Genomic DNA, 25584 nt, shown 5'->3' with positions numbered 1-25584 from the left:
TAGGTCTGACTTGGCTTACCCCTGTTGCTTTGGGAAACCAGGCTAAGAAGCAGCCCTTCTCTCCAACTGCATATTTTTTCTCTTCCCAAAACAGAAAAGTTACAATTGCTATTGCTCAGTTGCATTACAAAGTGTCTTATTGACAACAGAAAAGCAGGAGTATTACAGAGCTGTTGCATAACACCTGAATGTTAACTCATGTGAATGGAATGATTTGTAGACACCAAATCATATCACTCAAGAACAATTCTGTTTAAAAAACAAGCACTGAGCACCAGTATTGGAGAGGTAGAAAAATAACCCTGAAAAATCACAAGAATGAATGTTAACAAAGTAACACTCCATCACCTTAAAGTTGTTTCAAAGACATTCCATCCTAGACATTATTCAATACAGTTCTCATTCAATAGCTGCCAGGGTACGGTCTCTTCGGGCAATATTGTCATCTTTCTGTGCATGGATTGCTTTGGAGACTACTAAAAGACACTAGGAATTTACCTCTAAGACTGCAAGAGCACAAAGACTCAAAGGCATAAGATCACTTTGACATTTTGTTTGTACATAAAATATCTTTGAAGTTTAATCATGATGCGTAACCCACACAATATCAAATCTGATAGAAATTTTTCATTTTTATTACCTTGAAAACAAAACCCTCTGGTCCTTGAAGGTGTTGCCAGCAAAGTAAATGCAGAAAAGCCATAAAGTATGCAGTAAGCTAGCTGACACAAAAACAGGGAGTAACTTTGCTGCAGGGAAAAATTAGTTCTCCTGGGCTTCCCTGAACCTGTTAACCTTGCCAGTCATAACTAGATGGCAACTGAAATGTTCTGGGATTTCTGCAGAGGCATTCTCTGACAAGAAATCTTAGACATACCTCACTATTTTAAGACATCATTTCTCTTCCAATTTCTCTTTCACAAATTTAAAGCAACACATCAAAGATAGGCATTAACATGTCTCATTATCAAGACTGCACCAAACTGGCCTTTTATCATTCCAGCTGACCACTCCAGTAGCAGTGGAAGGAAGTCCAAGTATCTGCTCAGCCAAAATGAATTACCCTTTTCTGCAAAAGTTTCAGAAAAACTGAATCAAAGCAGCTACCCCACCTATGCAAGACACAGCAGGCACACTGAGAAATAAAAGACTTTTCAAGACTCACACACAAGGATCAAGATGCTTTTAGCAGAGCCAGAATTTTTGAAACAGGAGTATCCCACCAAGGAAGAGCTTGTTAGTCCTAGTCACTTTAGCCCTCCAAGTTCCACTTCTCCTGAATGTAACAATTATAACTTAAGTAAAAGGCAAATACTATTTGCCCACCAATATATCTAACAACACAATTTCTTAAAGTTCACCTGAACTGAGCCATAAGTGGGTTTCTCACAACCCCCCAGCCCCTTACCCTAAGATACCAAAAACATACCTGAAAAAGCCAGTCCCCTGACAACAATAAATGCTTCTGGACTCCCTTACCTAAGAATGTTACTCGTGATGAACAAAGTAACAAGGAAAAGGGGCAAAGTCTTTGAATTCACAGACTCTTAACTGGAATGACAGAAATTTCCAAGCCCTTACATACCACCATGGTATTTCATACTTGTATGACTGGTATTCCAAGTTTCCATTTGCTACAGTAGTGTCAAAAATTACAGGACTACCCTGGCCTTCCTTCCATATGGAAGAGTACAGCACAACCCATCATTAAAACACAACCACAAAAAAAAAGTCCAGAAAAGCCAAAAAGTTCAGACATGAGTTCAAGGGAGAACACAGATGACTGGGAAAGATGGTAAGGGAGACAGAGGCAGGACAAAGACAGTGATAAGTTCACAGCCAAAAGGTCTGGCAGCCACCTAACAGCTCTTCGAACCCATCAAGCTGAAGAACAGCCGTTCCCAAACTTCAGCACCGAGAAGTTCAGGGTTTTTTTCCCATAAATAACCATAGACGCGAGACACAATGTGGATCACCTCGCACGGCACCGGAGATCCTCTGATCTATGCGCACCAGCGTGACAGGTGTGACCGGCACCCACAGATCTACACTTCCCACTGTCCCATGGATGTATACACCCCGTCCCACAACTCACTTCAAACTCCTCCACCCTGAAGCGGCATCAGGAGCTGCTTACGCGTCGCCCACCCCCGAGAGACACCAGTCACCCAGCGAAGAGTGTGGAGGGGCTGACCTCACCCACCGCCCCTGCTCCAAGCGCGCTGTGATGGCTGAGGACTGCCTGCCTCGCACCTCAGGGGCGGAGGGGCTGGCTCTGGGGGAGTCCCGCCGCCGCAGGCCCCGAGGAACCCCCGCACCGCCATTCCCGGCCCCGCCGCCTCAGCCACGGGGCGGTGGGCTCGGTGCTTCCCCGCGCCCGCCGCCCCCTGACACCGCGACGCCGCCTCGCCCCCGGCCGCGACAGCCCCGCCGAACCCTTCGCCTCGCCTCGCCGGGCCTTCGCGGCGGCGGCGGGCACTGCCTCACCCTGCTCGGCGGCGGGCGCTGCCATCTCGCTGCTGCTGCCACCGCCTCCTCCGGCCCTCCTCTCGCTCCCGAGCTGATGCAACAGCGTGCCCGGAAGTGCCGCCCCGCCCCTACGCTACTTCCGACGCGCGTCGCCACGGCAACAGGGGAAGCCCCGCCCCCTCGCTCTCGCCCCGCCCCGGAGGGCGCTCAGCAGCAGCCGCGGTTCCCATGCAGGGTGGGGGCGTCAACGCGATGGAGGGGCCCTCAGGGGGCCCACAGCTCTGTAGTGTTAGCATTGATGATACAGACAGCGAGGTCGAGCGCACTCTTGGCGAGTTTGCAGATGACACTGAGTGGTGTGGTTGTCACACCTGAAGGGCAGGATGTCATCCAGAGGCACCTGGACAGGCTGGAGAAGGGGGTCTGTGAGAACCTCATAAGGTTCAACAAGGCCAAGTGCAAGGTCCTACACCTGGGCAATCCACAGTTTCAATACAGGTGGGGGGATGAGGCAATTGAGAGCCGCCCTGCAGAGAAGGCACTGGGGGTTCTGGTTGATGAGAAGCTCAACATGAGCCAGCAAGGTGTGCTCATAACCCAGAAGGCCAACTGTATCCTGGGCTGCATCAAAAGAAACGTGGCCAGCAGGTAAAGGGAAGTGATTCTGCCCTTCTGCACCACTCTCATGAGACCCAACCTGGAATACTGTGTCCAGTTCTGAAATCCTCAATGTAAGAGGAATATGGAGCTGTTGGGAGAGGTCCAGAGGAGGGCTACAAAGATGATCATCTAAAGGCTGGAGCACCTTCCATGAAGACAGGGTGAGAGAGTTGGGCTTGTTCAGCCTGGAAAATAGAAGGCTCTAAGGAGAGCAACCTTCTAGTACTGGACGGAGGCCTACAAGAAAGCTGGGGAGAGACTTTTTGCAGGGGCATGTAGTGATAGGACTAGAGACAATGGCTTTAAAGTGGAAGGAGGAAGATTTAGAATAGAGATTAGGAAGAAATTCTTCATGAGCATAGTGAGACACTGGCACCGGTTGCCCATGGAAGCTGTGGATGCCCCCTCCCTGGAAACGTTCAAGGCCTCCAGGTCTGGTAGGAGGTGTCCCTGCCCACGGCAGGGGGCTTGGAACCAGATGATCTTTGAGGTCTCTTCCAACCAAAACCATTCCATGATTCTATGATTGTGGCTCCACCAAGCTTTTATTGCTGCACTTCAAACATAAGAGTTCTGAGCATACAAAATCAAAACAAAAACAACAACCACCTCAGAAAACAAAGTGTTACAATCCTCTCAAATAAGCAGCAGCAGCCACCTCTTGTTCCCACTGCCTGGGTTCACGTGGCACGGTTCCACCTCACACAAAGGGAAAAGTGAGCGGGAGATCCTTGCTCTCCAGCTGGCTTCCAGCACCCGAGTTGATCATCATACAACTCAAAGGACTTTAGTGTGAACATCACAACTGGAATCCATGCTAACGCCACCAGAGATGGTGAGGAGCATATCAAGTCCATGCCAATAATCTTACTAGCAGTTTGTTGATGCCCTCATTTACAGAAAGTTTGTAAACGTGTATATGTACACAGGAGCACCTTTCAAGTTCATCATAAATATTAATCTGTGGCTTCCACTTTACTTATAATGTTACTACTTTTTAAAGCGTTCAATACATTATCATAAGCCTTGGTATCAAGACACCTCAACTCATCCAGTAACTTAATAATAGATTGTTTCTCTCCCAGTGTGTTTTTCCAGGTGAGAAGCATCTGATAAGATTGCTCTTCTACATCATTAGGAAAGTCATACATAATTTTAACAATATCATTTTCCTGCAGATGAGTTCTCATAAACCGCTTCCATTTTTTTGGTGGTACTTCCTTTATAAAGGTCCCAAAACAATCTCTCAGTTCTGAAAGAAAAAACACATAACTCTCATCAGCTTAGGTTCTAAAATACATTTTTTTTTCACCACTAATATTCATGTTTTCACATTAATTTTCAGCCAATATAAGCACAGACCAAACAGCAGCAGGAAGGCCACTTTAGGCACCCAAGACACAGTAGGAAAATCAGGTTTCCTACTCGGTGATCTGGAAAGAAACTGCGGGTAACGGTCTGCAAATCTCAAAAGTAGTCTTGTAAGACAAGACAACATTCAGTAAAGGTGTTTTTGAGGAAGATCATGTTGGCCTGCACATCTGCAACTTAACAGGGCTACTCAACAGTAGGCTTTGCTACTGGCACAGGTTCACAATGCCAAGACCAGCATGAGCAAAACACTTGAACATCCAACACATCAACTTGCTGGGTACAGGTAGATGTACATGGGTTTAATGTGGGCTTCCATGTAAGTGGACATTTGATAAAAACATCTCCTGCTCTGACCAACACTTCACTTATTAACACAGAGTACACTGCTGCACCGTGGATTTGTTCAAATCATACAGAAAAAAAATATTGTACCATTGTTATTCTTAAAAGCATGACTGCATTATATTCCTGTGCAGACAGCCATGCTTTAAATTACAACATTTTCTCACAGGAATTACAACTTCTCTCAAATACTGTAATATTCCTGTTTAAGCATATTTTACAACAAACTGAATGCCTTATAGCTCTAAGCAACATTCATCAGCCCCCCTATACTAATCCTTAAGTAGACTAAAGTCAACAGGAAAAAAACAAATTTAAAGTACTGCCAATTTATTGAATATTTACCTTTTTGAGAGAGATCTTTGACAATTATTCGACAGTTTGGTTCTTGTGCCTGTAATACAAAAGTCGGACCGTCACTCCAGCATATCAGAGCCCTCCACTCATGATTACTCTCAAGCTAACAGGTGGCTGGCTCCCACAGCACACACACCAGTAAGAAGGAGGGCAAGAGCTTTCATAGCACAGCTGAAAGCATTTGAGTAAATAAAGTTGCACCCAGAAACAGCCATGCTACTAGCTCCAAAGTGCAGCAATGAGGCAACACATTTGCTACTATTGCTAAAGAATAGCTTCTGTGTAAATATCAAACAGGGAGATGAGAGAGGCAGAGAAGATTAAACAAGGGACTGAAGTTTGCTTTCCCAAGATACCACTTCACATACTCCTTTCCCTACCATTGTGTCTGAAAACAGCATCTATCGCTCAAGGTATAGTTAAGAACTTGACTGAAATTAGACATGTATCAGAGAAAATACAATCATTTCACACACACACACACTTACCATATGATTTGCTGGCACCCTACCACTTGGTATTTTAGATGGGGCATTCGGATGAAATGCCCCAGGTTTTGCAGGTAGCGAAGACTCAGTGATCCTTCTCCAACACCTTTCCATACGGTTCCTCCAGCCCCCGTGTAAAACAGAGCCCCATGCAGAAAACACAACACTGTTTTCCTCTGGTGATACGATGTTTACTTCTGAGGGAACACCACTTTGTGCTTGGCCTTCTGGGCTCTCATCGGAGTTCTTATCCTCTGGGCTGGTTGTTTTATCTGCAAGTGTCCTCACTTCTGGTAAAATGAGGCGTTCAGTACTGCCCTTAGGCTCCTATAAAGAATAAGATATTTAAAGACATGTTTCATGGGTAGGCCTTCAAGGACAGTCTGGAGGAAGAAAACAGAAAGCTTGAAGTCACCAGGTACCAGATATCAGAGAAATAATAGGAGAGCTGCTAGTCTGGGAAAGTTACAAACAGCCTTTATGGAGTTGGACTTCAAATGGTTTTGGAGCATACTCTCCCCCTTTTGCTGGCTGTTCTGCTCCCACTGGACTGCAGGGTAAGGCTCACAGGCTACCTACACAACAAAAACAGGAGACTGCCTAATGTTTTTTGTAATGCCTATCACTGCTTGCTCCTGTCTATGTATGGAAGGTACACAGCTCTCCTGAGGCAGGATGAAATTAAACTGCCTCACTGCACCTGAGCTGACACACTGGGAACAGGAGCCTCAGGCTTGTCTTTGTATCAAGGCTGAAGCTCTGGGAGCTTTTGCTGAGCCAATAACAGCTTATCAGCTCCCTGTAAGTACACTAATTCAGCCTTTTTTTGTCCAGATTGTTTTTTCTGGCAGATTCACAAACTAGAATCAGCTGCATGAAGCCACTGAGTACCTGTGCACACGGCATAGCCTTTGCAAAGGTACAAAGAGGGGAGTGAGGAGGCTACAGCATTTTTAGCATTGTCAATACAATAAACAAGTATATCCCAGGGAGTATGGCTCCAAGTCATCAAGAACAGTGCAAGTACAAAGCAGATGAGCCTTTCTCTAGCCTAGCAGTGCTGAAACTGCAAAGCTTTCAGATTTATTTTTTTAAGGTGGAAAATGAAGGCAAGGAGCAACTGCTTCTCCTATGAGACTTGTGTATGTTAAGGTATTGTTTCTCCAGAAACGTAAGTGACTATGATTTGTGTTTGCACAAGGTCAGTGACCCACATGTGACATCACCACATGCCCCATATGCGTAAGCAAGGATGTGAAGGGAACCACCCCACACACGACACAGGTAGTTGTGCGCCATACTCATTGAATCCACTTTCTGTTTAAGGATGTAAACAGGTTAGGTAAGTCGATTCTAATTATAGGGAATAGTTCTTAAACAGGTAGCTGAGCAACTGAAGGTATACAGCACAGCTGACTAATAGCTGCTGCTCTATTTTGGAATGAAATACAGTATATTCTTTTTTACAGCAGTATAAATCCACTGGCACTTTGGAAAGGACAGCACATTGGTGCCAAAACAGAGGGTCTCAGGACTGCATTGGTGTAACTCTCCATAGCAAATAAGCTTTTTGTTACAGTAGCATGAACACTTCAAATGCAGGGACAGACTCAAGTCTGTGACAACTCTTTCATTAGAGCCAAGTACCACCCATGTTATTCTGCCACCATTTTATTCCAAATAAAGAGATGCTAATTTGCCTATTCCTATGCCATAGTGTTTTGATCCAGTTTTGTGGCAGGTTTCTTCATCAGCTTCTATGAATACATGAAGTGCTGTGAATGAGGCCAGGACATGCGGGGAGACACAACCCAACAAAAACCCATGGATGGCTCATGTATTTGAGCCACTTATGGACCTTTAAAAAAGAGAAGAGTTCAAAAGTGATGGTTTTATGGAACTTCCAATTCTGTTTCTTCAGTCTTAAAATATTTGTGACATAATTGAGTTGCATTTGACCACTTGAAATGTCTAGCTACCAAAATCAGACAAGGGCTTACCCCAAGGGTGAGTAGTGAGTGCATTGGAAGGGAGGGGAGGGGGGGAAGGGGGAGACAGACAGCAGGGAAAAGGTGTTTTACACATGCTACAAGATGAATACGGAAACTTTTTGTAGATCCCAGCTCACCAGTGAAGAGTGAGCTCATTTTTGGCTTGCTGGGCTGTTATGAGTGTTGCTTTCTAGATAAGCTAGAGCTATACCAGCAAGATGCAAGCTATTTTTGTACTTATTTTTCAAAATGCTAGACTAGTAATAGTCTTTAGACAGAAACAGTGAGGTTCTGAAATAGTGTTTGACTACAGGAGGCCAGCGTGAATCTAGCTTTAAGGTGGAACATACGCCAGCAGCCAGTCTTAGCTTGGTAAGCCTTTTTCAGGGTTTAATTCTGAACTGCTATGCCCCAAACTCCTTGTCTTATGGGACTGTCTAGGACCAAGCACTTGGACTGCCAGATCCTAGACTGTGGCTTGTGACACAAGCTGAAAGGTAGGAAGGACTCATTCACTTTGCTGGGTCAAGATTAGTCAGTTTTATAAACAAATAACATTTTAGTCAAAATGCAAGGAAAGGTAGACCACCACCACACAGGGAAACAATAGCTGATGTTGCCTGGGGAATACATGCACGAAGCAGCAAAGAATTAATTGGATCAAGGCATCACTCAGACAGTGGAAGCAAAACCTCACATTTAGCCTAATTGTTTCCACTTTCAAAAAATTCTGGACACAGGCACTGTAATGTTTCCAAGGGAAGTAATGGAAAGCCCAACTGCAGTGGACATGTGCAGCTAATAAATGCATCAGGCCCTTGCTAACATCTGGCCCTGTATGAATCAACTTGTTGCCTCACAGGAATGCATCCTACCACAGGTCTACAGCAAAACAAAAATTGAGCTGTGTATCAGGTACAATTAATCAAGCTTGCACAAAACAGATATGAAACACTCCATCACATACTTACCAGACCTTTCTCCGCATCTTTATTATCAGTCGAAGTAGCTGGAAAATAAGATAAATGTCTAATAAGCTTACAGAAATTGCAGCATCTTAAACATATCTGAATTGACACAAGACACGTGGAGTAGACACTGTAACACAAATCAAAGCTTTAATACAATCTATTTAGGTTCCCTGATCTGTCATACTTCCTTGGGAGCACTACCCCTAGGTTCCTCAACAGCACAAACAGTGTACCTTTACACAGGGGATCTAGGGGGCCACTTAATACAGACCACAAGATGCAGCTTGGCTTTTAAGCCACTTTTACACACACACTACCTCTCTCCCTATGCTAATGCTTCTTAACATTTTGTGGGCTACTGCAATTTAAAAAGCAGAAACTGTCTTTACTGCAATACAATCAGTAAGACATGATTTGAACAAAGTTAACATTCAAAACGCAGAACAATTTTCAACATTATTCCAAGTAAATCAGTTGCAAAAGCACTTTAATACGTAGTAGTGGAAAGAACAGTTTATCAGGAAAAACTCAATTTCCCCTAAGAAAAAACATTATTCATGCAGGACTTCTAAACCTAACATGAATGTTAAGGAGCTCAAATGATGAAAGGACAACAATCAACAATTTGTTGAAGTTTCCAAAGATAAACACAATTAATAGAAGCAGCTAATGATCTCATTAGTTGCTACTTCTTGCCCCTATGTTTGAGCTCACTGGCAGATTTTTCTCACTCTCTGCCAACACAATGCAAGTAGATAGGAATTGCCCTATTAAGGGCATAATCTTCCTTTGAAGCAAAGGCATCTGTCAGCAAAGCAAGAAAGCTCATAGTTAAAGTCTATGCATTTTATTTACTGAACAAAACTAGTCTCCATGGCACAGGAAATAATTGAATGACATAATAAATGATCTAGAGCTTAAATAGGTCCCCTATAAGGCAACATAAAAACCAGATAGGCTTAGTGTATGCTTTTGCCTAGTTCTGGCAAGTTTATAGTTAGTAATCGGTTACCTTTATTATTTCTCAGCTTTTGAATTACTAGGAACAGCAATAAAGCAACAACCACCAAAATAATCACAGTAATCCAAACATCTATTCTTCCTGCAAAGGAAAAAAGGAAAATAATTAGTACTAAAGCAGTCCCCAAGCAAGGTATTCTGAAGTGCAAGTTTTCCCTGCTGTCCTAGATAACAACTTAAGCTCGGCACCAGTACAATGACCCAGCCACCTTCCACCTTGTCCTGAAAAAGGCACTGGGACTGTCAGCTGACCCAAACATGCAAGTCCTTGTTTGCACCGCACACCATTATCCCAAAGGCAGCATGGCAATTCTGTACACAGCTGCAACACAGCTCCCATAAGGCACTCTGAGGAAATGTTTAAGAAATGGGGAAAAGGGGAAAAAAAGTATGCAAAAGATGACGAGCTTCAGGTGCTGTAGCATTAGTGGTGTTAGCTCCTTCTTCCTCTGCCTTCTACCAGGAGAAGAGAAAGCCCCTCCACAAGCAGCTTTTTAGAAAGCACACATCCTTTATCAGGTCTGGGCAACCTGAGGGAGTGATCTCCATCAATCACAGGCAACGAGACAAAATGTGGTTACAGAATACATTTTCCACTTGCATGAACATGTATAAACTTCCCCAGAAGTCTGATGCATATTCTACTACTTTCCAAGGACAAATTTTAATGTTATTATGAAACTTAATCAAAACTCCTGCTAATTTGGAGCTGGCTCCAGCTCTCTGCTTGACCTTGCCTTTAAGATAGGAGAGTAACTCCGAACAGAGGTGATTACAAAAGGAGAGAGATCTGTTCCGCACAGATCATACTGAACACAAGACATTATAATCTGCAAAAAATGAAATGTCTGGAAAAAAACACTGTCTAGAAGTAAACATACTGTCAGAGGGATATTCTAGCTTTCAAAAGCCACAATTGCTTAGACTAAATTTAACTCTAGCTTAAATCAAAATATTCCACATTTTGTAATAGTAACTACTTCTGTATCAATAGAAAACATTACAGAATTCTGCCCATAATTTTCAACAGTGTCACTGTTACAACTTCGAGAATACTGGCAAGACATGTAGCTTCTCACCAAGTAAAATTTGAGATCATTTGTCACTCAAACCACTTAGAGAATTTGTCTCTACCAAGTATTTTCCAGACCAAAACACAGAAGCTCTTAACCACATTGCAGTAGTTCAAACCACTCTTTTACAGACTGCTCTGGCATTACTAGCCAGAAGCCACATACCCACAAACCAAGCTGAACAGTATTTGTGTACCAGACCTTGGTTGAGTAAGCCACATTCTAGGTCTGTAGTAGCGTTGCAATTCTGCACAATTTCTTTCCCTTCTGGACACCTGCAGTGGATAACAACACAAGGTAGTATCAACATTTCCAGATCCCTATGCAGCTCCACCTAGGCCCAATTTTTCTCAGGCAAAGCTTAAAAGACATGTACAGCACATGTATGAACAAGTAACTTTGTTAGAAGTGCATCTTTAAACAATTCAAGATACTATTACAAGATTAAAAAGCCACATAGCAGATAAAGCTCATGCACATTAGCCTGTAAGAGGTAGGGGAAGCCCCACAGAACAGATGCATTTTTCACGGACAGTTTCCTCAAACAGGTGGTTCTACCTCCTGAAATTTTGGACTAGCTGCTGAAAAACTCATTCAAGTGCGTATGTGGGAAATGCTCATCTGAAGACATCAGAAGTGTAAGCTTACAGACATAAGCAACAAGCACAACAATACCAAAATCCATATCTTTCTAGGCGTCAGCCATGCATATTTTGATGCCTAAAATTTAAATGCATGAATAATGCCGTTTGGCTTCAGAGTAGTTATTTACAGCCTCATAGCATGCGTTAGGTAGATCTGTGGCCCAATCTATGCCAATAAAGTTCCCTAGAAGGAACAAATGACTTAAAGTCATAATCAAACTTACGTTGTACTGCATTTCTGACATATTTCACAGCCACCAGCAGGGCAGAAATATCCTTGCTTGCACTGGCATTCAGCATCACTTGTCAGAGTGCAGGGTCTCAAGGTTATCTGATCTAAAAATATAAGTTAAAGTAAACCTAAAAGTTGTGACTTTCTACCACCACGCAAAAGTTAAATTGCCTTTATGGCCCCAGTACAAGTTCAATATTCTTAGTGACTGGAAGTGCAAAAAAAAAAGAGGACCAGGCTCTAGACATTAGAAAACAGGAAAAGGGTTAAGATCCCATAAAAAATTGTGCTTAGTACCCTCTTTGCACTCTCTGCATGGCAAACATGCCTCCAAGCCGTTCTCATGAGCGGTATAACTCTCTCCTTCGATGCAAGGGGCACATCTTCCTCTGGAATGTGGAGCAGGGCAGTGCTGAGCAACGTAAGTACCTGTGGAAAAGGAGAACCAGCAGCGGCACCAGAGTCTCAAGGGATCATTTAACAGGCAAAGGACTAACAGGATGTGACAACACAAAGCCAGTTTTGGTGAAAGTTCAATGCCTCCTTGCAAGTGAGCAGTATTCCACATCAATCAAGCTGCATGACAGGGTCAGGAAGCACATTCACAGCTTGCCGCTCACACAGGGAGCGGTGGCAAACCAGGCATCCAGCCAGGCCTGTGCTGGGACGCACAAGGGACAAGAATGAATCACTGCTGCAGCACAGCCACCCACACAGCCAGCACTATCTCCTCTGAATTGAAATGGCAGCCACAGAGAGAATTGCTTGTAACAATCTGTCTTCTCTTTCACCTGATTTATCTTTAAATATACTCAATAGCCCTTAAATACTAAGAACAGATTGCTGCTTGGCACCAAGCTTGTTAAGCCTGCGCACATTGAGCAAGGAAGGGAGAGCAAAGGCACACCAAAGTTACCTACAGACACAAAACTCTCCAAACCCCATAGGCCCATTCTTTGTGCTGATTTATTTAAAGAAACATCAACACCACCTGAGTTGGAACACTTCATCCTCAACAGTGCCAAGGCACCTCTCCCAGTCATTACCTACTGCACAAGGGGCTCTCGCTTCTAAATGGAGCCCAGCCTTAACCGCACCAAGAAGCCACCACAGCTCCAACCAGGCTTATGCTTTCACTGGATGCAATGTTAAAAAAAAATAATAAAATAAATAGTGATAGTCATTTCCATGGGGAAAAGACAGTTATTAGCTGTTACCTGCTGGACAAGATAAGCAGCAGCGACCTTCGTACAAGTATTCTCCCAGCCGGCAGCCCTTCGCTCCGGCCGCAGGCACCATCAGCAGCGCAACCTACACCAGAGACAAACAGGTGGGGAGTGATTCACCCTCTCGGGACACGATAGCCATCTTGAGCCATTCCACGTAAAGACTTGAAAAAACCATTTGGAAAGCCACAAAGGAAACCCAAACTAATTTCTGCTAAGTGCGCGGCTCGCAGCGGTAATTACAGCCCCAGAGCCGGGACGGGAGCAGCACCGCGCCGCGGCTCACGGCTTTCAGGCAACCTTTGCCTGCGTTTTCAACTCCTACGTTCTCTTCATTCACTGTTCTTTTAAATTCTCTGCAACCGAACATTAAAGGCCGGAGTTTCTGCTTTGGGCAGGGGGTTCCCTTCCCCCTCCTCATCTTTTGAACTCGAGGGGGTTCAGCGTCAGGTAAAACGGGGGAAACGCCCCGGGGGGCGCATCCAACACTTCTCGCTAGCTCTGCGATTCCCAGAGAGCAAGGAGAGGAGTCGCTAACCAAACAGGAGCATTAGGAAGCTTTTTTTTCCACCTCAACACGCGGGATGCGACGAGGAAGGAAGGGGGGGAGGCCGCTCGCAGCACACGCCAGGGGGGAACAGAGGCAGGAGGAGGGGTCGGGGTGCCCCCAGCTCCCCTCGCCCCCAGCGAGCGGCTTCGGAGCCCCAGCCGGGAGCCTCCCCCCCCGCCCCCGAGCTGTGCTCCGGGGCGACTAAAAGTTTCCCCAGCGCCGCAGAGCTGAGAAACCCACCGATTCCACGGTCGGACAACGCGAGGACTATTGCGGAGCTCACGCCCGACCCCCCAAAGAAAAGAAGGAGCGGCTGCAGCGAACGCGCTGGGGAGGGCCGGGAGCGGCGCCCCCGCAGCCGAACGCGGGATCCCCAGAACCCTAAGCGGTTACTGAAGCCGCTAAAATCTCTCGAGGAAGAAGATGAGAATAAAAGGCTCGCGACGCTCCCCCCGCCACTAACCAGCAGTCCCAGCAGCGCCCCAGCCCCCATCGCCGCGCTCCGCTCGGCGCAGCTCGCCCCACGGCGGGACCCGCCCCGCTTTATCCGCGCCGGGGCCGCTCCGCTCCGCCTCCGCCTCGCCGGGGGAGCGGGACGACGGAAAATCCTGTGTGCACGCTTGTGTTTCGCTTGGCGCCGATGAGGAGAGGGAAGGAACCGTGTCAGGGCATGACCCGAGCGCAGCCTACCCACCCGGCGCTCACGTGTTGCTGCTTAGAATCACAGAATCACCAGGTTGGAGGAGACCCACCGGATCATCGAGTCCAACCATTCCTATCAAACACTAACCCACGCCCCTCAGCGCCTGTCAATCTGTCCCTGAAACACCTCCAGGGAAGGTGACTCGACCACCTCCCTGGGCAGCCTGTCCCAGTGCCCAATGACCCTTTCTGTGAAAAATTTTTTCCTAATGTTCAGCCTAAACCTTCCCTGGGGGAGCTTGAGGCCGTTTCCTCTTGTCCTGTCCCCTGTTCCACCCACTTGGGAGAAGAGGCCAGCTCCCTCCTCTCCACAACTTCCTTTTATGTAGTTGTAGAGAGCTTGAAGCACTGCTCCCTGAGCACGAAAAACCAGTGCCAAGGATGGAAGAATTTTCCCAAAGTACCTGAGCTGGGTGCCCGGCTGCCTGGAAAGGGTTCTCGAAGTCTCCACCAGTAGCTGTTCCTCCTGGAAAAGCAATATTTCTGACCGGGGTTTTCCTCTATGGGCACCTAACCAGCTCGCAGAAACATTCGCCTCCAGGTGTTGAAATTGGATTGAAATTAATGGCACAAAAATTTATAGGTTGTTGCTTTTTGGATTATTTTTTCAATCCCCTGCGGCAGGAGCAGTAAATGTTGGAAACTCCTTTGCTGATGCATAATTAGTTTACGTAGGTTAATGGTTTCTTTCATTGAACTGCTCCTCTTAAGGTAACATCGTTTGTCTCATTTAACTGCAGTAACAGGTCCAGCGAAATCCCCGTGGCTACGTAGTTTGGTGAAATGGAAATGATCCAAAGAATCTCAAGCATTTGCTCTGCACCTACAGAAGGCACCTTTCTGTTCAGCACCGCTTCTCCGGTTCAGGTGGGGATTTATTGTTCTTATTCCTCAAACTCAGAATATATTTGTACCTGAGAAATGTAAATATCCCTATGGGAAAAAGGGAGGTTCAGTGACTGGAATACATGGCCCACAGGGGGATGTGTGTGACGAGGCCAGAGGTGTGCCGATTTGCAAAAGCATTCAAAAGGTTGGACTCGGTGATCCAGTGGGTCTCTTCCAACCTGGTTATTCTATGGTTCTATGAAAAGGAGTGTTGCAAAAGAGCGTGCAATGATCTGAGCACCTGGATAGCAATAAGAGACTAAGTGACACTTGTCTGTATTAAATAGAACAGTAGAACTTGTTCCAAGTAAAAGATCAAAGCACTCATAATCTGATGTAAAGGACATCTGGACCAAAGAAAGGCATATTAAATCAGGCCTTGTCATCAAGATTGCCACTTTTGCAGAGAAAGCTAAAGGAAAAGTGTCTTTAGAGCAGACCCCAACTCAATGAATATGCACAGCATATATGATGAACCACATTTAACTGTATTACAATGATACATAAATCACTAACCAATCATTTGTAGAGGGAAGTGCTTGGCATATGTTCACTTTGTAGCTCTTGTAACAAAACCAGCATGGAGGCTCCTGTCAGCTGTGCTGGATTTGAGGAAAGCCAGTGAGCACCCAGCCTTGTGCAACTCTGAACTAAAATCAGTGTCTTGACTTGCTGTGTGAGACTGGCTATTTGCAGGCCACACCATGGATCCAACTTTTTGGACAAAAGGAAGTTTCAGCAGGAAATTAGCAGACGTGTTTGCTCAACATTAGGAGCAAACTCTTTCAAGGTGCATACGGGACTTTGCATAGCCAGGCAGGCATTATTAGAGGCCAGACTTGTTTTCACAGGCAGAGGGCAGGGGAACTCTCACGGAGAGTAAAACTCTCAACGAGTTTTACATCACATGTAGCACAGGTCAGACTTCTCTAGAAAGGAGCAACCAGGATATCTCTCAAAAAGGCACATGGTGCGGATCAATAATGTTGACATTCTTCCAAGGAGGATTGCTGAAGAAGAATCCTTTGCTTTTCTGGAGACTTTTGCTAATAACAAAATCACTCTCACCCTTTATTATTTGTGATTTATTTCTTGAATGTTGGCTTCTGGATGCTGGCTCTTTTTCTATCTGTTCATGTCAGAGAGCTGTGGTTCTCTCCATGGAACTATCTGTTCTCTGTCATCAGGTTACCTCCTTAATATAAAGTTTTACTAAGTCCAAGACAAATCTGCACTTTTTCACAGTAAAAATCGAGGCGACTACTTTTCTTTCTGTTCTGAGGAAGTTGCTACAAATGGAGAATTTGAGCCAGAGGACTATCAAAACACTATTGCTGTTCTAACCTATGGCCCATGTCTGAGATTCTTGAAGGCCTTTTACTGCAGCTTTTCTCTAAAATGCATGGCCTAAGAGCTGTTTGCTTGTAAAATGCTACAAACCACAAAACTGAGTTCAAACACACAAATAATTTGTCAGATAGACCACCACTGAAAGTTGTGTGTAGTTTTATTTCAACATCTTGAGCACAAACAGGTTTCCCCTAACTGGGGAATATGACAAGGAATGTACTTAAAAATTTGGAAACATTTACATTGAAAGATAGCCCAGACTGGCACCACCACTAAGTATTTTAAGGCTGTATATATAGCAGTATTTACCACTTGGAACTACTTCAGGCCAGAAAAGAAAGGCTTAGTATTGTCCGCAGTCTACAGAAAATATTGCAAAACTTTAAAAAATGGTGTAAAATAGGAAGACTATTAACAGAGCTGACAATGCAGTGGCAAAACCCTTCTTCCTTCCTGACCTTTAACAATAAATGTGCCTACAACCACACACACGAACACCTATATCGCTCCCATCCTTCTCACCTCTACTGGGGCAGTGGATTCCTCCCTACAATGCTAGTGTAGGACATTATAAAACAGCCATATAGCAAATAATAACAATAATAATAAGTGACAGGGTTTACAAACAGGCGTGTATGTCATCACACTCAATGGGCCGGGCCAAGGACACCAGTCAGCTCCATAATCAAACAAGGAGCTTTCACTGAATACTTCCCGTTTCCTAAAGAGGAATGGCTCTAGGAAATTGTGCGTATTTACAGTCCCGTGGAATGGAAAACAAAACACATCCTGAGGTCCCATTCTGTGTGTGCTGACAAAACATATCATGACTTAATATCCCAGGGGTGGATTTTTTGGATCAAGTGTTCTCCCTCCCACAATCAAGTCCAGCCAAACAGGCACCGTGAACATCAATTCTTTACAGCTCCCCAGTTGCTCTATGAACCAGAGTGGTGTGACCGTTCCAAAACACTGGGGTAGTTACCATTTTGGGGATACCAATACTGCTGGGTAATTATTAATTGCATCAGAATATGACAAGACATAGAAAACAAATTGCACAATTAAAGCTACATTTGGCTTCAGCATTAAGGCCCATACAGGTTAAGAGGTCCTTGAAGATGTACATGTAAAAGGCAAAAATGACATAATCTGCAGGAACAAAGTTTTGCAGGTTCCTAGGTCCCTTTTTAACCTTGTTTTTCAACTTTCTTCCACCTCTGCTGCGTTGGTTCTAAAGTGCTTTGGTGCCTCGCTGGGCTCCTTGCGCGAGTGGCCCCCCTCCCGCAGCCAGTAACCATTATTGCTGCCAAACATAGTGATTTTATTTGAAGACATAATTAATGAATAGTTGACACGTAAGAAAGATGCAGAGGAGAAACCAACAGCGAGAGTCCAGAAGGAAGCTTTCAGAAGAGACCTTCCTGTGGAAGGACTTTTTGTTCAGAGCACTGAGGTTTCTGGAAAAGAAAGCAGTATATTTATTTGTGTGTTGGAGAGAGGTGTGCATTCACACATGTGCGTGTACTCAAGAGCTTCTACACTAGGAGGGATCTCTGTACTTCAGGGACAACCTCATAGACACAGCAGACTTTACCTCCCCTCCTCTTAACAGAAAGATAAGCACTCTTGTGTGCTGCTGGAGCAGGCAGAGCACGCTGGTTGGCATGAGAAGGCGTTCAAACCCCTTCTTAGAGCACACACCCCAAGAAATCTCTTCATCCAGCAAACCTGTGCCCTAACCTTCCCAACTACAAGTACTTGCCATGAGCGCCCCAAGAGCAGCAGAGAAGAGCTAAAGCCATGTCACCAATGGCTCCAGCATCCAGAAATACTGTGCCTCATGTGCTGATCCCCTCCACTGAAGCTTTAAGAGGGCAGGATAATACTCCTCATGCAGTGGGGAATCAGCAGGGCTCCCTGGAGCGGATATAGCAGTTAATACCGTCCCTCCCCAAAGGTGTCTGCTGCGTGAAGCCCTCCGCCAGTGGCAAGTTAAGTGGGTGTGCTCACTGCTTCCCACAGATAACAACTAGCAATTTATAAAAAAAGTGGGAATGTAGTGCTTTTCACCCATGAAGCCCAGTTTTCAAACCACATAGCTGCATCTCTGCAGCAAAATGAGCAAACTCCTAACATACCTGATGAGAAGGGAGACTCCATGCCTTCTTGCCTAGCAGAGATTTATTTATAGCTAGGACCTGGCCTAGACCCTCCCAATTCCTGCAGCTGTTTTGCAGTTGTAAATGCCAAGAGGTGCCTAACATGCCGAGGTGATGCTTTTTGCCCCATAAGAGTCTTAGGAGGAAGAGATTTCCTCACTGTTTCAAGCAGGAGGTGGCTTTGCCTTTCCTTCCAGTGCATTAATAGGTTACCTATTGAAAAAGTTGTTACCAGCCCCCCTGCAGCTGATAAGGACAATCCAAAGGCTGCAGTGGAGTTAAATCCCACGGGTTATTTTTAGCTCTTTAAGATCATTGATTCAATGAGAGAAAACAGTTACCTGCGTATGTCTTGTTGAGCTTTCTGTAGGGATAAAACAGCTGAATGAATTTCCTTCAGGTGATTCATTTCTTTCCCACACTGAGCACACAGGCTTTCAAACCCTGCAGCAAAGTATAGAAGGACATTATGTTTTGCATCACTATCTCTGGTGATGGTGACAAAGCACAAAACAGTTTCACGCAGCTAGGGGCTGGCTGTGATCAAATTGTCACAGACAGGGAATGCTCTCAGGAGGAAACATGGGGAGAAGGAGACAAGCGAACAGAACCTTCCACCCTAAAGACACAGGTCAATGGAACAGGTCCTGTGACAGTGGACTGAGGCCCCTTCTTGGCTCCCAGGAAACAATTATTGCAGCGTCCTCCACAGCTGAGGGGAGGGGAATGGGGTGCTCACACCTGCCCCCATATCTGAAACATTCAAGGTCACCTCCAAAAACACCTGACAAAAGGGAATGAGAAACAGAGCCTGTTTCCTATCTGTCAATTGGAATGTCAGTATGTTTTCCTAAAGTGTTCATTCCAGCTTATACCTACTGGAATTTCAGTTTATCTCCCCAACATGTTTGTGCCAGGAGCTGGGAAATCCTTCTTGGCATGAACAGCATAAGGCAGACAGGGGAGCAGAAGTATGTAAGGAAAATACAAAAGCACAACATTCTCTGTGTTTGCCTGTGGATTGTAGGCCTACAGTACTAACTGGGCTGGGATACGTCCAAGGGCTGGCTCAAGGAATATGGTAACAGGGTAAGAACATCAGAGCCTGACCCAGCAACACACAAATACTTGCCATCATCATCTGAGAGCTCCTGCACAGACTCTGGTGTTGAACTGCTCTCTGTTGAGCTGCTCTCTGTGTTCTGGCTGTGGTTGGATGGCTGATCACTGGTTTTGCGGCGTCTGCAGTCTTTGGCAGACCTCTGGATAAAACAGGGATTAAAAGAGACTCAGTTACTGTCAAATGGAAGACTCTCGTGTCTTCCATAATTTGGGGTGCTGGGGAATATTTGTGAGATTGCAAAGTTTAAATGCTTTTTGGGCAGGTCCTAGTAGTTGGTCTTCTGGCAGATAGCTAAGGATATTACACATATGCACTGTACAGAAGCATTTCCTCAAACGTCAACATCCTTAAGACACCCATCCAAATTACTCCTGTCGCAGCTTTAGCTGACACACAACAGGGATGAATTTTATAGTTGTTTCACGAAGTTGCACACCTGCCAACCAGACACATAAGAGAAAGGATGAAAAAAAATTTAGAATAAAATTTCCTAGGGATGATTTTTCAGAAGGTGCCTGAAAGATTTAAACATCACTGAACTTTTGTACCTAAATTCTAGGCGTACTTTGGAAAGTTTCTCCCTACTCCCTGAATGGGTAAACTAAATGCATTGATTCAAATACTTCTTACTGGAGGATCTGAAAAGCAGTTATTAACTTTGACTTTCCCATTGTTTCAGAGATGTTCAGATTTGGGGTATTATATAAGAAAAGTCTGTGTTCATAATAATATACAAGTTCCTCAATGTAATGTGGGTGATATCTAGCTAGTTCAGCAGTCCTACATTTACAAAGCATTTTATTAATGACATATATTACTCCAAAGATGAATGCAATAAACTGAGAAAGCATCATCCCTGTTTAAGGGAGAGGACAGAAAGAAGTTTCTTGTCTAATCTAAAAGAAAGTTAAGACAGATGGCAAAGACCAAAACTGAAGTTGCAGGATCTCAGTTGTGTACTCCAAAACCTTGCCCACATCCTCACTACAGGAAGTTTTCTGATTTGGAAAATAAAGTTCGTCTCAGGCAGGTGCAAAACCCAGTATAAGAGTCACTGTCACTAACACTGGGTGAAATAAAAATGCCAAAATGAATACGATACATCAACCAAGAACTATCATTACTTGAAGTTAATGATGGTATAATATTGCACATCTAGAGTTGTAAGCAACATATAGCCCAAACAAACCTTTCAGCCTATGCTGTGCTTATATGAAAATGCTGCAGAAAAAGGCTACATATCTAAACAGTCTTAAAGAATATTATATTCCCCAAAACAGGCATTTTACCTTGTGCCGTGTAATCTGATTGTTTATGCATGTTGCTTTGTGGTTTGACATCTTTGTTGATAAGTGTCTTTCCATGGTCTGAAGAATCCCATTCTTCTCAAACTGGGCAATGTCATTCAAAGGATCCCAAGGTCTTAAACTTTTGAAACCAAAGGAAAAAAACATCAGAAAAGCAAGAATCCCACCAGGTACGGTCAGAGAATGCACCAATTCCACATGCATCAGGACAGGCATTCACTCCTGACACTAACAAGTGTTTCTGCAGATGCAGCCTGAGGAGTAACAGCTACATCCCTCTGCATTCACAGTTCCTAGCAACAAATGAGGGATGTTCAGACTCCAGAGGCTTCACCCTTCTTGCCACGTGAGGACAGCACAATGCAGAAAACCTCTGCTAAATGACTTACATTTGATTGCAGCAATAGAGATTTGTACCAACGGCAGAGAAGACTTTCTGTTGCCAAACTCTCATTTCCAGCTATTCCCAATTAGTATCAGGAATATGTATTCTAATAATTACATGGAACTCAGGAAGTGCAAGCCTAGGGCATAGTTTGGGGAATGGCAGGACTCGAATTACAGGTCTGTAACCTTGCTTACATCCCTGAGGACTTAAGCAGTGAGGTCTGTTCGTAGCCCCTAAGCCCACACTCACTCCTCATATTTGTAGTGCCATTCGTTAGTTGTGGTATCATGCTGGAAGAGCAGCGGTTTCCATTCTGTGCCATTCTCTCTCCGCTCACGGGCAGCATTCCTCTGCTCCTCTTCCAGCACAAACTTTTCCTGCGTCGCCTTGTGTTGATCACCTTTGTTTATTGCACTGGTAACATGCTGCCAAAGCCTAGAAACAAACAGGAAAGCAAGTTAAACCACCTTAAAACCAACAACGCATTTCACCAGCTGAGACTGGTAAACTCCAGAGGAACTGTAACCAGATTGCTCAGGCTCAGTTTTGGCCTGTAAATTAAAGGAACATCATGAGAATGGCAACACTGAATCATAGAATCTCTAGGCTGGAAAAGACCTTTGAGATCAAGTTCAACCTTATCCATCCACTACTAAATCATATACCTAAGCACTTCACCCACCAGTCTTTTAAGTACCTCCAGGGAAGGTGACTCAATCACCTCCCTGGGCAGAATGTGCCCGTGCCTGATAACCCTTTCAGTGAAGAACTTTCTCCTAATGCCCGATTTGAAACTCCTTTGGTGCAACTTGAGGCTATTCCCTCTTGTCCTATCGCCTATCATTTGGCAGAAGAGAATTCTGTATACAATGATCTACTGAAGAACAGGGATACTTTCCCCATCACCTGCATTATTAACTAAAATCTTCAGTGCTGTCTATGAGAACTTTATGACAATTACACTCAATTCATCAAGGTCAGTGGTCTCTTTAGAGGCAATTAATGTATAATGGAGAATCTGTTATCTGCCTTGCCCTTTTAATCATTTGTGTTTAGAAGCCATTGTGTTAATGGCTATTCCTGAACCAAAGGCTTTATATTTAAAGTTTAAATGCATTGGAAAACGAATTCATGTGCACAGCTTGCAGCTAAATATGCCATGTTGCACTTCTAATTAGGATTAGCAACCAGATTCATAGGAAGCTGGTCCAATCTGCAAAAAATGGACATGTCCTTGTGCTCACAAATGGCAAGGACAAACACAGGCTTTCACTTGCACTTGTTTTCAGCTGCCAAAAGATACGTGATCTCTCACATGATGTCTCACTGAGCCTCTGGCCTGAGAAGAGGAACTTCCTTTTACAAGAGAAAAATCACTGTTGTTTTTTTTTTTAGCTACAGCCAAGCTGTGACAGGTTTCTTAACAGGTCTTCCAATCAAAGCACTTAAATCTTCATTTGAGATTGGAAATACTTCTGAGATTAGCCCTCCCAAAACAGTACCGAGTAGTTTAGTGGTTAGAATACGCACTGGAGATCCAGGCTGTTCCAGTAGTCCCAGCTCCACAGAACACTAGTTCGCCATTTAGAAAATGGGTACAGTACTGCATTTAATTTGGAGCTTGCGGTAAAGCTCTTAATTTAAAAGTGATACTGATTATTTCATTATATTTCTAAAACCATATGTTAACACAGCACTTCCAAAAAAGCAGCCTCTTTGAAGGCAGTAACTGCCGGCAGAGGAACACTTTCCTGTCCTTTTTGACACGTCACTCATATTTTCCTGTGTATGAATCTCTTCTCCCCAAAACAAAGGAAGGAAACTCAATTTAAACTTAAAGTGATGGGGGTGGGAGGAATGAAAATAACAGCCTGAGAAAATACTGCATGGCATAGGAAGTAATTTCTAAGGAATGTAGCGAGTCCTCTAATTCTGAGAACCTCAGAGGAACAAATACAAAATTGTCTGACAAAGGCAAATTACTCCATAAAGAGCTGTATGTGTCAGACAATAAGACCCTCCATGGTGAGCTGCATAATGGTATGAGCTTCAGAGAGTCTCTAGCATTTGTGAAAATGGGTGATTTTCAGCTCTACAGGAAAGACTAAGCAATTCAGGCAGAACATAACCTGGATTAGATGGCAATTTATTCGTGCAACTACCAGCCAGGTGGAATGTCTGTTAGGGATCTCTGGAACCTTTTCTTTCGCCTCTCACCCCTGATGCATGCATCATTATTAAACTCTGATGTAGCAAAGGGAGTAAACTCTGGCAGTACCCTGCTAAACAGAGAAATGGGGATTGTCTGCAAGACCAAGATTTCTCTTCTGCTTTAAGATAATCTTCAGAAGATTAATACAGAAATGAGCTACAGTCTGCTCTCCTCTGTGACAATGGCAACTGCACAACTCTAAGTTATAAATACACACCTTATTGTCCTCTACTGTCCAGAACAAATTAAATGTTAATGTGTTTTCACTTCTGTGCAACCCCTTTCTTTACCCATAAAAAAGGGAGTTTTCGTAGTGTGACATGATGCAACAACAAAATTAGATGCCCATAGGGAAGTGGCCAATGTAATCCAGTGCCAGGCAGCAAACTGCATGTACTGGCTTGGAATGTTAGCTGGCACTGGTTGATGATAATGGTGAGGTAGCAGGACAAATTGGTTTGAAGCCAGTACCACATGATGTTTGTCCAGAACTGTTGCTCAAGAACTGTCTCTGCGATGTGCATTGCATCAGGAAATCATTCCCTCCATTTCCTCAGTCATGTGCCAGGACTATATTTTCAGGTAATCTAGATTACTCTAAAAAAAAAAAAAGTGCAGACTTCATTTGAGATCTCAGCTGAGATTATGAGGCAGGGTTAAAGATCTGTTTAATTATATTCTCTCACAAAATCCTGTTATGTGGTTCAAACTACTGCTCTGCTCATGCCAGGACTTTCCACATGATTCCTACATCTAGTTTAAGAGCCTGTGCTTGAAACAACTCTTCTTAACAAGACAGCTGACTTCAGATTGATATCTTGCCTTTCCATAAGATGTTCCAGCAGTTACAGAGACTCTGCTCATGATGTCTGGAGTTCAGGGAAAGTTGGTATTTTAGCAGACAAAATCACACCCAGAATCACAGAATCACTAGGTTGGAAAAGACCTCCAGGATCATGGAGTCCAACCATTCCTGTCAACCACTAAATCATGTCCCTGAGCACCTCATCCACCCGTCTTTTATTTCTCAGCCCAGATCCCTGGTTATTTCAGAGTTATACTTCATGGAAATACTCCAGAGTTAGTAGACTGGAAAAAAAAACAGGTAAATGGCTGGGTAATCTGTGCAGGCAAAGCAGGTCCCTGCCTTTCCAGGACTGTGCTAAGGAATTGGAGCCTTCTGTTCCGAGTTCCTCTACCAGTGGTGAAGTGGCAGCAAAGCATTCCCAGAGCTCCTTACCTCTCCGACTCAAAGTCTGTTTGCTCTTCAAATAGCACAATATGGCGCTTCAGTCTCTGTCTTCGTACTTCACCGGTTGGGTTCCAGAACATTTCCATGTTCCCATTCTTCAACTCATTTATATGCACTTCCCCATCCTGAGAAGGAAAATCAAGCAAAAAGGTTAATGGCAGAAAATAATCCTGACAAATGGAAGCTGCTTCTGGATAATGATCAGACATAGGGCCTGGTTAGAAGCTTCTTTCCTCCCCTATCCCATTAAATCTCACTGAATACTTCCTAAAATTTGTAAAATAAATGAGGCGAGGCATTCCTGGAAACACTGACTAATTAATCAGAAAAGAATTAGAAAGGGACCCGGTCTCTTTTGTTAGTCTTGTCCTCAGACAAGGGTACCCCTAGAAGCCCTGAGATGCTCCCAGGTACCACCCAGCATACATAAACAAGAACCCTGGCTCATTTTCCAGTTTTTCTTCTGTTCCTCAACACTGAAATCTCACACAGACCTACTGAAATACCATCCTCTCTCGAATGGAGAGCTAAAACTGAGATACTCTTTCATATTTACTTTTTTTTTTTCTTCAATTTAGCCAGGTTTTCCTATTATTGCTCTTGAATTTCATTTAGTACTTCAAAATCTCAGGGTTCTTTAATTTTTATTGCTCACCGATTTACTTGGCAACCAACTGTTAAGCAGCACTTCCTGATCTGAGGCTGGCCAGACAGTATTGCTGTGTTCTGGCTTAACTAAGCTGCTTCTCAGCCTTGCTCAAAGACACAGCAATGCCACGGAGCCAGACGAGGTAGTTTAGAGA

At 44.2% G+C, this 25584-nt stretch overlaps 3 protein-coding genes across 8 annotated transcripts in view; all 3 read right to left on the bottom strand.

The window, feature by feature from the left end:
- Window positions 1-2568, bottom strand: part of CARS1 (cysteinyl-tRNA synthetase 1) — a 35255-nt gene extending 32687 nt beyond the window's left edge. Inside the window, exon 1 of one of the 2 annotated variants that reach the window (XM_069857810.1) lies at window positions 2488-2568. In XM_069857810.1, coding sequence (XP_069713911.1) covers window positions 2488-2512 — 25 coding nt within the window. In that variant the 5' untranslated portion in view covers window positions 2513-2568. The remainder of the gene's footprint in view (window positions 1-2487) is intronic. The other variant, XM_069857809.1, reaches the window with a different exon arrangement.
- A 1087-nt stretch (window positions 2569-3655) lies between these two features.
- Window positions 3656-14019, bottom strand: LOC138721083 (tumor necrosis factor receptor superfamily member 10A-like). Of its 3 annotated transcripts, XM_069857731.1 has the most exons (10): window positions 13861-14019; window positions 12839-12932; window positions 11919-12050; window positions 11614-11725; window positions 10911-11020; window positions 9665-9754; window positions 8653-8690; window positions 5691-6017; window positions 5191-5239; window positions 3656-4381 (listed from the first exon to the last, which is right to left on the bottom strand). In XM_069857731.1, the coding sequence occupies exons 1-10, from the start codon at window positions 13888-13890 to the stop codon at window positions 4086-4088; spliced, it is 1278 nt and encodes a 425-aa protein (XP_069713832.1). In that variant the 5' UTR covers window positions 13891-14019; the 3' UTR covers window positions 3656-4085. The 3 variants fall into 3 exon arrangements, with proteins under 3 accessions (XP_069713832.1, XP_069713831.1, XP_069713833.1); XM_069857730.1 differs by lacking the exon at window positions 13861-14019 and having other exon boundaries at window positions 11919-12925; XM_069857732.1 differs by lacking the exon at window positions 13861-14019 and having other exon boundaries at window positions 10947-11020; window positions 11919-12925.
- Window positions 14020-17523: 3504 nt separating this feature from the next.
- OSBPL5 (oxysterol binding protein like 5) overlaps window positions 17524-25584 on the bottom strand; it is a 180400-nt gene continuing 172339 nt past the window's right edge. For all 3 annotated transcript variants that reach the window (XM_069857726.1, XM_069857727.1, XM_069857728.1), the window contains exons 17-22: window positions 24770-24906; window positions 21567-21752; window positions 20912-21050; window positions 19632-19761; window positions 18841-18943; window positions 17524-17797 (exon numbers count right to left, since the gene is read on the bottom strand). In XM_069857726.1, the coding sequence (XP_069713827.1) occupies window positions 17662-17797; window positions 18841-18943; window positions 19632-19761; window positions 20912-21050; window positions 21567-21752; window positions 24770-24906 (831 nt within the window). In that variant the 3' untranslated portion in view covers window positions 17524-17661. The remainder of the gene's footprint in view (window positions 17798-18840; window positions 18944-19631; window positions 19762-20911; window positions 21051-21566; window positions 21753-24769; window positions 24907-25584) is intronic.

Source organism: Phaenicophaeus curvirostris, chromosome 5 (genome assembly GCF_032191515.1).
Source record: "Phaenicophaeus curvirostris isolate KB17595 chromosome 5, BPBGC_Pcur_1.0, whole genome shotgun sequence".
NCBI classification, from domain to species: Eukaryota; Metazoa; Chordata; class Aves; order Cuculiformes; family Cuculidae; genus Phaenicophaeus; species Phaenicophaeus curvirostris.
This window is presented reverse-complemented; position numbering and strand designations above follow the sequence as displayed.